At 38.1% G+C, this 15,000-nt stretch overlaps 2 protein-coding genes across 2 annotated transcripts in view; both read right to left on the reverse strand.

The window, feature by feature from the left end:
- avil (advillin) overlaps window positions 1-5,155 on the reverse strand; it is a 15,064-nt gene extending 9,909 nt beyond the window's left edge. The window contains exons 1-5 of the mRNA XM_017450548.3: window positions 4,970-5,155; window positions 2,245-2,308; window positions 1,817-1,891; window positions 839-1,035; window positions 13-121 (exon numbers count right to left, since the gene is read on the reverse strand). Of these exons, the coding sequence (XP_017306037.1) occupies window positions 13-121; window positions 839-1,035; window positions 1,817-1,891; window positions 2,245-2,304 (441 nt within the window). The 5' untranslated portion in view covers window positions 2,305-2,308; window positions 4,970-5,155. The remainder of the gene's footprint in view (window positions 1-12; window positions 122-838; window positions 1,036-1,816; window positions 1,892-2,244; window positions 2,309-4,969) is intronic.
- Window positions 5,156-8,306: 3,151 nt separating this feature from the next.
- ctdsp2 (CTD (carboxy-terminal domain, RNA polymerase II, polypeptide A) small phosphatase 2) lies at window positions 8,307-14,682 on the reverse strand. The gene is made up of 7 exons (XM_017450549.3): window positions 14,048-14,682; window positions 13,054-13,205; window positions 12,680-12,781; window positions 12,521-12,577; window positions 12,012-12,104; window positions 11,726-11,911; window positions 8,307-10,818 (listed from the first exon to the last, which is right to left on the reverse strand). Exons 1-7 carry the CDS (start codon window positions 14,106-14,108, stop codon window positions 10,693-10,695), a joined length of 777 nt encoding a protein of 258 aa, XP_017306038.1. The 5' UTR covers window positions 14,109-14,682; the 3' UTR covers window positions 8,307-10,692.
- Window positions 14,683-15,000: the final 318 nt, after the last annotated feature.

Genomic DNA, 15,000 nt, shown 5'->3' on the forward strand with positions numbered 1-15,000 from the left:
GTGGAGTTTCACCTCTTTGGCAGAGACTTTCCTCCGTCCCTTCACGTGCAGCACTCTCTTAACATCACTCACGTTCGTCACCACGTGTTTCATCCCCGAATCCACGCCACCTTTTTTATAACTGTGAGAGTCGAGCGATAAACACATCAGGACGTTTAAAAACGATTAAACACCGTTACAAACACTACTCACACACCATCGTGACTCAGTTCACACCTAGAATAAACTTCTCCTTCCTCATTCTCACTCGTCTAATATCGTCTAATATCTCGTCTAGATTGGATTTTTTGTTAGCGAAATTATATTATTATTAATAATAATATTAATATTAATAATAATAATCATGATAATAATAATAATAATAATAATAATGATAATTCAATTCAATAAAATTTTATTTGTATAGCGCTTTTTACAATGGACATTGTCTCAAAGCAGCTTTACAGAAATGTATCCCTTTTGAGCAAGCCGGTGGCGACGGTGGCAAGGAAAAACTCCCTAAGATGATAAGAGGAAGAAACCTTGAGAGGAACCAGACTCAGAACTGAAACCATCCTCATCTGGATAACAACGGATAGTGTAACAGTAAAAGAAAGTTCATTATGGATTTTACATGAAGTCTGTTTGGCCTTAGTCCCAGCAACCACAGTCCATCTGGAATTGGAGTAGATGAGAGCTCCATCCAGAGATAGGGCATTAGAACGGATCAGGCAGGATATATTATATAATAGATATATTATTATTATTATTATTATTATTATTATTATTATTATTTAAAAGTTTTGTCTGACATTTTTCTGAACTCTACAGTGATCCAGCTCTGATGTGAAGAACTCACATGAGTCCCTGTTTGAAGTATGCACAGAAGGTCGTGGACTCGTTGCTTTGGACCTCACGGTACTGGATGGGACTCGAGCCCAGAAAGTCGTCGAGCTGAACGGCATAAACAGCAGCAGCACCCTGTTCATCCTGACTCGCCTCAGCTCCGATCCAGTAGTGAATGTTGTACGTCAAGGTACTGCCCGATTTCTTCGTCTGTGGAGAGACAAGAGGGAAAACACTGAAAGAGTGAAGAATCATTTACAAAAACCTACATGAGAAGTACAAATTAAATAACAGATTTATAGAGTCTTAATTTTGACTAGAAATTAATTACAGTGAAAGAGAGAGAGAGAGAGAGAGAGAGAGAGAGAGAGAGAGAGAGAGAGAGGGCAGGAGAGAGAGCGGGAGAGAGAGAGAAAGAGAGAGAAAAAGAGAAGAGAGAAGAGAGGGAGAGAGAGAGAGAGAAAGAGAAGAGATAGAGAGAGGGAAAGAGTGAGAGAGCGGGGGAGAGAGAGAAAGAGAAGAGAGAAGAGAGAGTGGGGGAGAGAGAGAGATAGAAGGAGAAGAGAGAGAGGGAGAGGGAGAGGGAGAGAGAGCGGGGGAGAGAGAGAGAGAAAGAGAAGAGAGAGAGAGCAGGGGAGAGAGAGAGAAAGAGAAGAGAGAGAGAGCAGGGGAGAGAGAGAGAAAGAGAAGAGAGAGTGGGGGAGAGAGAGAGATAGGAGAAGAGAGAGAGGGAGAGGGAGAGAGATAGAGCAAGAGAGAGAGAGCGAGAAGAGAGAGAGAGGGAGAGAGAGAGAGCAAGAGAGAGAGAGAGAGAGAGAGAGAGAGAGAGAGAGAGAGAGAGAGAGGAAAGTCAGACACGTGATCCTGGGAACAGCAAACAGCATTATAAAGCAGTTATAGAGCAGTTATAGAGCACTTATAAACACGACACGTGTTATGAATTCCTCATAAGTGTGTTTATGTCATGCTACATTTCCTGAGAAACACTTACACACAGGACGAGGTAACAGTCGCCTTCGAAAAAATTGCCGTGAGTTTTCTCCGGGATGACAACCAGCTCCATTTTCTGTAAAATAAAATAAAACAAAACAAAAATGACAATAATTTTAATGGCACTGTAACTTTATAATAATTTTACAGAGTCACGGTGATGTCGAATGAATTATTATTCATTAAATTTTAATATTTAATATAAATGAGGTCGTAATTATAGGCTAATTCTTCCCCTCATTATAACTATGCACTTCTAAGCCCACCCCTTATCCTAACTCCTCCCCTTGGAATAAGGGGCGGTGTTATGGAGATGGGCATGAGAGGAAGTGGTGAATGTATTGAATGTAGCTTCAATGTCAGTTCAATTTTAGCTTTGATGTGTGTGTGTGTGTGTGTGTGTGTGTGTGTGTGTGTGTGTGTGTGTACCTCAATTCTCCAGATGATGATGCCCGGAGCGCGCGTGACGGCTCTGAATGTTTGCTCCATCCGACTGAAAAGAGAAAAATCAGGAAAATCATGACACACTTCAGTTCATCACTGCTGTACAGCCTTTATTATAATTATTATGATTATCATTTATTATTTATTATTATTATTATTATTATTATTATTTATTATTTATTATTATTATTATTATTTATTATTATTATTATTATTATTATTATTATTATTATAACTCTTTATTATTTATTATAACACTTTATTTTCTTTATCTAGCTGTGAATGTCAGGTTTGATGTTATTTTATTGTCAGAAGTTTCAGAAGTCAGTATTAGTGACCTTTTACTCCACTGTTATACAGGTACAACATTATTATCCTTTTACTGTATTTTTTATTTCTCTTCATATTTCTTTTTTTTGGGGGATTCCAGTTTGTCCTGTTTTCCTGTTTGCACTTTTAGCTGCATATTAATGAATTATTAATGAATAAAACCGCTATGGTATAAATAAAGTCCTCCGCCTTCTACGCTCGGCTCTGTGTGTGGACTGCGTTCTGTCTCGGCTGTGAGATGTTTTTGAATTAAAACATTTCAGTAAAGTAGAGCCGAGCGGAAGCTGACGGAATCTCGGTCTCCGTTCTCGTCAACGCACATTGCTCACATGAATTTATGCATCCGTGTTTGTCAATTCTATGCAAATGATCCCTTCACAAATGGGGAACACGAGTCAAATACAAATCATGTTTAAATATGTTCACTACGTAGTAAGGAGAAATCAGGAGCTCTAACAGCACTCACAGGAACAATGAATGAGGTTCTCCTCTCACAGAGGGTTACATGTGGAACTAAAGTAGACCTAAGAACCCTTAAAGAACTCGTACACTTGGACGGACTAAACACCAAACCTCATAAACTCACATGCACCCGAGTGTTATAAATTATACTACAATGCACACGCCATGTCACGTGACCACAAGCACCTGAATCATGTTGCTGTGTAATTGTTGCAGGTGTTTAAGTCACGTATTGTACAACGCTCCTTGTTGGTCTTTAGTCGTTGTCACCATTCTTTCATGTTCATGTTGTTGTCTAGCCTCGTTATTTCTCGTTCATATTTCCTAGTCTTTGTGTTTCATCTATTTCACTGTAAATAAACGTTTACCTGCGCCTCCTCTAGCAATCCGTCACAATTATTAGAACAGCTGACACAGTAGAAGGTCTGAAACACTCTGTAGGACACCTGGGTGTAATAATAACTCGTAATCTCCTTCTTCTTCTTCTTCTTCTTCTTCTTCTTCTTCTTCTTCTTCTTCTTCTTGTTTTGTTCATGCTGTGTTCATTCTGTCTTTTAATGAATGAGTTCTGGGTTTGTGTTTGTCATTTTACATATTCTTTAATGAGAAGACTAAATAAAACTACTAGAATAATAACACACACACATAGGTGTGACTGCACCTTTAAACCCATATATGGAAATCAAAGTGGGTGTGGCTTAAAGGCTATAGAGAATGTCCATATATGGAAGCATTGCAATGGCACACAAGGAGATTTTCCCACAAATCCTGTCAGGTTTGCGTGTGTTAGTCAGCTCGCTACAGTCTTAAAAAGGTTCTTCGATAGTTCTTTAGAGCACCATAGGTTCTGCAAAGAACCTTCTTCTTGTCAAGAACCATTTTTCATTGTATAGGGTTCTTGAGTTGAGCTATATGGTTCTGTGGAGATTAAAGAGGTCCTTTATGTTTCATTATAGGATCTTCAGAGCAGTGTATCATCCCTTAACAGATTGAAATGAACTGTATGAGGTTCTTTGTGGGACTGGTAAAAGTTCCCCTGGCAGGTATCGCTCTTATGAACCTTAATTTGGTTCCTTAAAGCACTAAGGTTTCTTTTTAGAGAACTTATGATAACATGTTTCCTTGTGGCACCGCTGTGGGTTCTTTAAAGCACCAGTAAATATATGGTTCTCTAAAGAACTTGAGAGCAAAAGGTTCTCTAAAAGGCTATAACTTAAAAGGGTTCTCCTATGGCATCAGGCTGAAAGCCCCTTTTTGGTTCTAATTGGTACCTTTATTTTTAAGAGCGCAGTGTTAGCAGTGAAGATTATAGAATTTTTAAAAATGAGTTAAAATCCTGTCAGGTTAGCGTGTGTTAGCTAGGCAGCTAAAAACAATCAATGAAAATAAACATGAATATATCAACTTCCTCATTCCGATTTAAACACCATATATGGACTTAATGGTGCGTTCGTGTCTAAGGACTACAAGTCACGCCCACTCAGTCGTTTTCTTTCCATACATGGAATCAAATATAAAGTATATATATATATAGTTTACATATATTTTATACCATATGAGTGACACTGTCTGTGTGATATCTGATCCAAACCATACTAATAAACTGCTGTATATCTGTTACATAAACCTTAAAATCTTACTTTCTGACATAAGTTCTACCTGCCAGGTCACATGACCAGATACACCTGTCTCACTGATATTAAGCTTAACCAAGCAGTGAGACAGTATGCAAGTTCGAGTGTCACATAAACCAGACTGAAATATTATTTCTGTGTGAATTTATTTGATTTATTTTATTTAGGTTGTGTCTGAAGCCTGGTCCATTCCTCCATCATTGCTCTCTAACACACACCCAATAAAGCGTCTTTTATTAGCCGCGTGAAATCAGAAACACAGCTGAGATCAGAGTGAGACTTACCTTCACAACCAGTTCTCAATCCTGATGTTAATGACAAATCTGTAAGTGATGTGTGTTTCAGCTCAGCTTCGTGGAACAAGCTTCGTAAGTGCACTCTTTCCCTTCCTCCTGACACTAATGTCTCGCTCACACACATACACACACACACACAGACTGGATTTGATTAGGATTTGCCTGCCTGGGTCCTCGGCTATCACTCCATCCCATAGATGGCCAGATAGAAGCAGAGATACAAAGTCAAACAGGCAAATGAGTGAGAGACTTATTCAAAACAGAGAGAGAGAGAGAGAGAGAGAGAGAGAGAGAGAGAGAGAGAGAGAGAGCATATAATGATGCATTATAGTAAATCAATAGAAACAAAAAGCAGAAGCACAATCACGGGGCCTGTAGAGTACTGTACTAAATAAAATATTCATCACTGATGGACCTGCGTCTCTCTCGCTCTTTCAGTTCAATAATAAGTAAATAAATATATAAATGAAAATAAATAAATACATAAATGGCCTTTATATCTGCTAATGTGACATCCATAATCCTTCATAAATCTGTTTTAACTCATGGAAATATTTATCTTTTTACTGAAAAGCAAAATTGAGAGAAACTTCCTACACTATTACAATAAACAACAATTAATTTCTATTAATAAATACACTCTACATAATATGTCACTCTTTTACCCAGAGTAACTGAACACACACACACACACACGCACACACACACACACACACACACACACACATACATGCACACACATGCACATACACGCACACACACACACACACACACACACGCGCGCACACACAAAGATAATTAATAGTGTGTGTGTGTGTGTGTGTGTGTGCGTGTGTGTATGTTGCTTACTCTCACACAAATACTAGCACCCTGTAATAATATTTTTTAATTTAAATAATAAATCCCTGAACAGAAGGGTGACTGTTATAGCATTAGAGAAAGAAAGGAAGATGGTGTGATTATGATGTGTGTGAGAGTGTGAAACAAAGCTGCTGATTGGTCGGCTGCTCTAACGCCCATTATGACATCATCAGCAGTCAGTGTGAGGTTAAATTCTCCAACATTCCATCCGTGTTTCAGTTTCACACTTTAACCTGAAATCTAAAAACTCTGAACCACTGAAATTATCTACAAAAGCAGAAGTGTAAATAAATAGAACAATAAATAAACACGATAATAATAATAATGCAAGAAATTTGAGCTCGCTCACACACACACACACATACACACACACACATTCAGACACACACACACATACACACACACAAACACACACACACACACGTACACACACATTCAGACACACAAATACACACACACACACACACATACACACACACACACACATTCCAAACACATACACACATACACACACACACACACACATACACACACATACACACAGACACACACACACACACACATACACACACACACAGACACACACACACACACACACAGACACACACACACAACATGCAGAACTTCACACTTATCTACCAAATGCATACGCTTCATTCAGAACTGTTTAAAATTGCCTCAAAATAGGATTTTTGCATCATAACTTTACGCACAATCTATTATCTTGTGTCTTTTGCATGTTCAGTGTGCAGTAAAGTGCACAGCAGTTTGTCCTAGCTCTCACATGTACACAAACACAAACACTCTATAAACACTCGGTATGAATATTCAGTATCTATTTACACTATAAACAGGAATGTATGGAGGAATTTATTTCTTTTTCAAAACATTGTATTTTCATTGTATTCGACTTCAGGAAGAACAGTAAGAGACAAACAAATACATGTAAACAAACAGGCTTGTTCCTGTAAAGAAAAAAACTAATTAGGGTGCATCCTGTTTCCTATTCGGGTCTGTCCACAACTCATCATGAAAATCTATGACACTTCATTCATAATGGGGTTCAGCTGGACTAGACACAACCAGGCCTGAAAGAACCACAGTGAGAACCGTTAACTCCAAATGGAAAAACTTGGCATAGTAGTGAACCTTCCCAGAAGTGGCCAAACATCCAAAATTCCTCCAAGAGCACAGCGACGACTCATCCAAGAAGTCACAAAGGAGCCAAGGACAACATCAGAGGAGCTACAGACCTCTCTTACATCCATAAAGGTCACTGTTCATGACTCTGGGCAAAAATGGCTCCATGGAAGAGTGACGAGGTGAAAACAACTGCTTACCCAGAAGAACATTAAGGCTCGTCTGAATTTCACCAAAACACACCTTCCTCACACATGATCCTCAAACCTTTTGGGAGAATGTTCTGCGGACTGTGGAACTGTTTGGAAGACAGGAGTCCAGTTTCATCTGGCGTAAACCAAACACCGAATTCCACAAAAAGATCATCATACCTATGGTCAAGCATGGTGGAGGCAGTGTGATGGTGTGGGGATGCTCTGCTGCTTCAGGACCTGGGCAACGTTCAGTAATTGAGGGATTATTGTGTTGTCAGTGATGATGTGGTATGTGGTATGCTGTTGTTTGCTATGACCATATTCACTGTGTTCCTGCTCTGCTGTGAACAGCCGTTTACTTCCTCCACTGAAGGGTCATCTAGGAAGTATGAAATAAAATGTTACTGTAGACCTGAAACCTATTTAGTTCTCACGCTCTTATTTCTAAGTGAACAGATTAGCTATAAGTGCTTTCACGCCTGAGCACCGGAGGTGTAGATAAACGAGTGCGACGTTCTGAACGGCAGTGTTTTCCAAACAAAACACAACAGCTGCTAGTTGTGAATGATGTGTCCAATGTAGAGAACTGTGTTTAATGTTTTGCAAAAAGTTTGTTCTACAATTGCAAACTGAGTGTAAAGCAGATAACGAGTTTGAAGTTTTGCAGACTTGGTCTGAAGATTAGGAAGATCAGGTCTTCATTAGGTCTGAAGTTGAGTTTCACTGAGTGTGCCTCATCTACCACTGTTAGTGCAGAAGCAATTCAATAAAACTGTAAGCTGATGTAAATATGAGTATAATCTTATCAGCTGTATTACAGGAAATAATAATGATTTTAGCTGCATTTATAGATCTGAAAATAAATGAACAGATGTTTAAGAAGTTATGATGCATGTTATAGTTTTATTGTATTTTTTTCTTATCCTAAAAGTTTTAGTTTTTTATTTGGAAGCTATAAGGAATAGATTGAGTTTACTTTATAACAACATAATTACTGTATTTTCTGGACTATAAAAATGTCAAATATATTATGGAAAATATTCGGTAGTTTAAACTGCACCTTGTAAAATAATCAGTACAACTGCATCGTTATTTTCATGGTGTGTGAATAAAGTCACAAAATCACAAGCGAGGAATTATAATATTTTATTTCCAATTTCCTAATTTCATAAATCAAGGAAAAGATTTGTAAAAACAGAACTGCATAACCTCCAGCAGGTTTTTATGTAAAACAGTAAAAATGTATAAAACAGTAAACAGAATCAACATAAACATTTAATTTTTTTTTTGCATTTTACAATCTGCATAGTCTGAAACTGGCAGCATTACTCTCTCTCTCTCTAAATAACATCACTGTGTAAAATAAAAAGATGTTAAAAATGTTATACTGAATGATTGTGTGTGTGTGTGTGTGTGTGTGTGTGTGTATTAGAACACTGAGCAGATCAGAAACGTTTGCGTTTCCATTCAGTTTAAACTCGACACGTGACACGGTCTATAACGGGACAAAAATATCTGCTGTAACTGTGGCACTGAAATGTTTTATTATATATTTACTTTAAAATGACTGAACGCTGTGACTACAAACATGCGTCTGTGTGTGCGTGTGTACTCACTGATTTATAATCATAAAATCCACTTGTGTATTAAAATTAATCATAAGAATGTAAACAGTAAACTTTAATGCACAATAAAAGAAGTAAAATTGGTGCAAAAGTTTAAAATAATAAAAACTGAATTTAAATCCAAAACCGAGGCACAGAATTCACATCAAAATGCACCAAGTCTGTTGAAGCTTTAATAACGGAAGAGTTTTAGTGTGTGATGATTTACGGGCGTGGTTAGCGCACTGTGCTACGGAAGGCCATACGCTTCCACTACACTTTAACATTAAACACTCAATGACATTTTCCCAGCATTCAGTAGAAATGATGAAGAATCTCAGTGACGCTGATTTTGATAAAGAATTTTAAACAATTACACTGATTTTAAAGCAAAAATGATCACGTATCAGATTATAAACCCGCAACGAGACACGAAAAATACACAAGAAAATGTTTTTTTGTTGTCGTTTGTTTTTGATTTAGTGTATAAAAGCTCCTCTGACCAGCAGAAACATTCTTCATGGTCCACGTCACCTGAAGTCTACACTACAGAGAGTTTTAATTCTAAATGTGAAGTGTTTACAGTTTGTTTTCAATTCTGAGGTCATTTAACATGTTTACTCAATTCAAAATATATATATAAAAAAAAGAAAATCACACAAAAACTTTGGTAAACTCTGATATTTCAGATTTTTTTTAACAAAATTTGGAATATGTAAAATTCTCCAGAGTAAAATCACAACTCAAACTGTGGCTTTGTCCAAAATAAAAGCAGAAAATCTCTTTTTAAACAGAATAATATTAAAGGCGTGTGTTTAGAGCAATACTGAGGGGTGAATAAAACTTTAAAACCTGATCAAATGTAAACAGGAGAAAAATTCGGAAGTATTTGGGGCCACGGCCATGTTTAGAATGGTAAAGGGTGATAAATTCATACGTTTAAAACCTATATCCTGAATGTATATATTTCTGTAAAGCTGCTTTGGGACAATGTCCACTGTTAAACATGCTATACGAATAAAACTGAATTAAATTAAAGTAGTAACTAGAAAAGAAGAAAAAATATATTCTACTGCTGTTTGTGCAGAAAAACATTTAAAGAATTTAAATCTTTTTAAGTTGAAACTGAAGTAAAATTACACATTCAGTCCAATTCCAATCACATGACAGGTTCTGAGGGGAAAAAATTCATTTCTGAAAAGCAACTGAAAAGTTGCTTGATTTTCTAGTTTTCTATGTGTGTGTGTGAGTGTGTGTGTGTGTGTGTGTGTGTGTGTGCGTGTGTGTGTGCGTGCATGTGTAGAAGGAAAAAAGTCCATTTTGGATTTGGAATTCGGAATACATTTTGAGTAAATTCTTTTGATGATTAAACCTGAGAGCTGACTCTGACATGAGAGTATGTGTGTGTGTGTGTGTGTGTGTGTGTGTGTGGCGTTGAGGTTCTGAGGATTGTGTATAATTTTATTTACAGTAAAGTCGTGCAGTTTATTTCTCGTTAGTGTTCTCGACACGACGTAAAACGAATACAGAAGATTTAGAATATTTAGGGCCCAAGCACTGAAAATTCTTTTCCTAAAGATTATTATTATGGGATGTTGTTCCTCAGAGCATGTTCCTGTGCTATATTCACTCAGATTCATCATTTACATTAGAGTGTTTGTTCTGTTTGTTGGAGTGTTTGGTCCTCCCCCCCCAGACAAAAATAAAACAAAAATAAAATCGGGAGTGAAACGTGATCATTTCCCCAAACATTAAACATCACGCTGAACCATGAGGATGACTGAGATGACACCAACACACACTCTGCGATGTACGTGATGTTCTTTCGGACAGATTAAGGCATGTGAGAGGTTGTAAAGGCGTTTCGAGGTTGTGAGGTTTAGCGATCGAGCCTGAGGCATGATGAGGAAGGTCACGGCTCTCGTAGCTGACGCAGTTTGGAGTAAACGTCATCGGCACCGCTCAGTTCCTCAAACACGGGCAGTAAATTCAGCAGCTCCGTGTCCTCCACGTCATCAAACCAGGACAGCACGGGGACCTGAAACACCACCATCACGTTACTGAGGGAGACAGGAACACCTCATGGAGATGGAAAGTCAAGTTTTTATTCAAAAACATACTCAACAATACCAGTCTTAGCTTTCATTTGATTATTTTACTTCACGTATTATTTTCAGTTCTCATTTTCTCTTTGTTTAGAATCTTTCTGATGCTTGAGGCTCTAAATGATTTAAAATTATATTCAGTACACAACTATTAGATTTGAGAACAACATTTACATCAGCGTGATGATAAAACAAGATAATAACATAGAAAATGTATTATAATCCCTTTTTAATCATAAACAATATCGCTAACATTACACCTTACAACTACAGTTAATGACGTTGTAAATAATAAATATTATTTCCATAATATTATTTATTTTTATCTTTTTAATCCCTTTGTTTATAGTTGAATAAATAGATCCATTATTGGTTTTATTAATGCAGAAAATTGGACACTGAATATTTATATATTAATAAAATGTATATATAAATAACATTTTCATTATAATACTTGTGGAAATTTGCATAATTAAAACATTTACTCCAATTTCAATATTATGTGTAGACTTGTTAAAGCACCGCCCACTGCTGAAATGATTCCCATTTAATAATAAATGTATAGAAAATGAAGACATTAAATAACTTAATTAAATTACATTTTTAATTTGTCAAGGCATCATTAATTATTAATGAGTTATTTTATAATTGTTTCAGCGTTCCCTGGGCTGTTTTTATTTGTGTGGGTTCTGTTTTCCGCGCCATCTGCTGGCAGCATGAGAGTATTACAGTTATTTTAAAAATGACCCATTCAAATGTCACAAAACTGGAAAAAAAAAAAAAAAACACAAAACATCTAAATAAAATGAAATTAAAATTGAATGACACACACACACTCACAGCGTTTTCAGGATGGAAGATGTAGGACACAGGAGAATTATCCAGGATGAGGGTTTTGTTGAGCTGCCGGCCGAGTCGACTCAGATCTTTAACGTAACAACCGTGATGGAAAACACAGGACTCACGGAAAAGTCTCGCTCGGAAAACTCCACACTGATCCAGTAAATCTGTAACCGGGTCAGCGTACTGACACACACACACACAGATAGAGGATGAGGATGAGTGAATGAGAGTGTGTTATTATGAAGCAGTGAAGTGTTGTAAAGTGTCTAGTTTAGTAGTGTACTTTAGCGAGGCTGGCAGTGAACAGCACACACTCGAACATCTCTCCCATTCGCTGGAGGAACTTGTCCACGTGCGGCCGCTTGAGGACATACACCTGCAAACACACACACTTTATCTCAACACACCTACACACATGGGCACGTTTATGTCAGAATACACGCTAATGCTGGTGTGTGAACATTCGACCAGGAAATCATGTGATCCATCAGAGAGGCTCCTATTGGCTGGCTCGTGGTTATGATGTCACGGTATAAACACCGCCGCAGCGTCCCTCGCTGACGATCAGCCGCCTCCGGAAACAAGTAATCAAAAATAGGCGGTGTGTGTGTGACATCCAGCCTATCCTGGATTACTTGAACCCGGCTGAAGCTCAAACACACTGAAAACATTAAACACTTTCATTTACACTACATTTATTTTTTTTTTTATATAACAATTCCAGATACAGATGAACGAGAACCTCATCAGTCATAAAGAGAACCGTGTGTGTGTGTGTGTGTGGTTCTGTACCTGGTGTGTGGTTCCCTCGATCTCCACCGGAACGATAAAGTCAGCGTTACTTATCGGCTAAAAGCATCAAATCACATTCACATTAAAAACACCACAGTAACGAATAGAGAACTGTTAAAAACATAGATTTGTATTAAAGCGCATGGTGTGATGAAGTACCTTAAAGGAGCTGTGTACCAGAGTCTCATCCAGATCTATAACCACACAGATCTTCCCCTTGTCCTCTGGAGTCACGTCCGGCAGCAGACTCGACTCACACACCTGAACAAGTAACAAACACAAATCACTTCATTAAATCAGTTTCAGAACACACTGTACTGCTCTCAGCCAATCAGAACACACCGTACTGCTCTCGGCCAATCAGAACACACCGTACTGCTCTCGGCCAATCAGAACACACTGTACTGCTCTCGGCCAATCAGAACACACTGTACAGCTCTCAGCCAATTAGAAGAGCTTCTTCTTAATCAGCGCTGTATAAAGCTGTAAATAATTGATATATTAAGGATGTAAAATACTGTGAGCATTTTCACCTTGGTGATGGATCCGTTCTCCTCAGTGGGGAGCAAGGCATCATGGGAAGGAGGCAGCGTCTGAGCAGCATCTTGTGCACGCAGGCAGCAGAAAAGAGCTTTAAAAATATTCCTGCTCCGGGGCTTTTTCGGAGAAGATTTTTTCACCTGGCCTGAAAAGAGACACACAAGTACAGAGTTTAGTGCTGATTACAACGACAAAGTGAAAAAACAACAAAAACCATGAGGAGAACCAACAACAAGGAGAAATGAGATGAAACACGACATCGAGCATGACAAGGAGAAACACAACGACGACAACACGGTGAAGTTATTTATTTGATTAAAGTTTCTTTTTATTCCTGAACTTTCCGCTGACACTGAAATCTGTGATACTGTTAAACTGCAAATTCTGTATTTTATAACTGAACTTTCTTCAGTATTTTTTTTGTTTATACTGCTACACACTGATAATTACATACACTACACTTAGATACTGCAGAGAATATAAACACTAACCCTGCCCCTTTACCTGACCTCTCTGTGTTTATATACAACTGGACAGGAGGCTGCCTAGGTCTCTCTCTTGCTCTCTCTCTCTCTCTCTCTCACTCTCTCTGTGAAACAAATCAGACGATAGTAAACAGACGAGCAGATCAGACAATCAGACACTGTAATATCGAAATAATATCATAAACCCGAGATCAGACAAATCATCACCATATCAACACAGGGTCAGGCCTGAGTGTGTGATTTATACTGACACACCTCTCACACACCACTCTGTACACACACACACACACACACACACACACACACACACAGAATGAGTGTAATGAGTACATTAAGATCAGCTGATTTGAGGTAAACTGTCTTCAAAATATTAAAGTTTATCATCAGTAAAGAAACATTTCTAAAGACCTGAAGGTGTGCTTTACATTAAACAATTAATAAATTAGCTCTCTCTCTCACACACACACTGGTGTTTTCCTCTGTGTGTGTGTGTGTGTCTCACCTGTTTTGGAAGGCAGTTGGAGATCTTCTCTCTGCACTTGTGTGATGACAGAACTTTCCATCTAATAAAATCCAGTTTCTCAATCTCACTTTCATTAAACACACATTACTCAGACACACACTCACACAGGAATAAAGCAATACACACACACACACACACACACACGCCTCCCCCCCCCCTAGACAAACTTCCCGTTCGCACGAATCCTCCGGCTGTAAGGGCAGAAATATTCAGCAGCACTTATGTGGAACCTTAAAAATAAAAGGATGAAAAATAAAAATCGCTCAGTTTGGTTCCAACATGGAGAACCCGCGCGCGAGAAAAAAACCCAAAACAAAACAAGGCAGAGGAAATGGGAGACGGTTTCAAGCCCCCCCGCGCACACACGCACACGCACACTACCGGGGGAACCGGGGAAGAGACTCGCGCTCAGAAATAACACTTTATTTACTAAATATTTAATATTTAATAACCCTGGGGTTTAGGGGCGGTTGGCATTTATAAATGTGTAGTTCAGCGGAATAATGGAGGCCCTCACAAGCCCGAGTTACAGTTCAGGAAGCATGACGTACCGAATCAGCCGGGAATCAAATGCGGGTGCGCGTGTGTTTGGGGTTTTACAGTAAGATCTGATCGTTTTAATATTTCTTCCCAAGTTCGGAAATGTGGATAATATAAACGACGACCTTTCATGACACACCAAGACTGGAATATGACCTTAATATTAATGTCACGCTAATATTAACACTAATACTAATATCAGAACAGGAATCGACTCCCTAAATCTGGAATCAAAACAGGAGTCGACTCCGCAAAAAAAATAATAATAAGGGGACCCACTCACAACAATTTATTTTTTTAAATCAGAACAGGAATCGACTCCCTAAATCTGGAATCAGAACAGGAATCGACTCCACAAAAATTCTGGAATAAAAATAATCATGAAGTCATTT

Source organism: Ictalurus punctatus, chromosome 21 (genome assembly GCF_001660625.3).
Source record: "Ictalurus punctatus breed USDA103 chromosome 21, Coco_2.0, whole genome shotgun sequence".
Taxonomy (NCBI): Eukaryota; Metazoa; Chordata; class Actinopteri; order Siluriformes; family Ictaluridae; genus Ictalurus; species Ictalurus punctatus.

Coding starts and splice junctions, on each gene's coding strand:
- ctdsp2 (XM_017450549.3), bottom strand. CDS start 14,108: ATGGAAAGTTCTGTCATCACACAAGTGCAGAGAGAAGATCTCCAACTG. Junction 12,105..12,520: donor TCGAGGGAACCACACACCAG/GTACAGAACCAC, acceptor GTGTGTTTGCAG/GTGTATGTCCTCAAGCGGCC. Junction 10,819..11,725: donor TCTTCCATCCTGAAAACGCT/GTGAGTGTGTGT, acceptor GTGGTGTTTCAG/GTCCCCGTGCTGTCCTGGTT.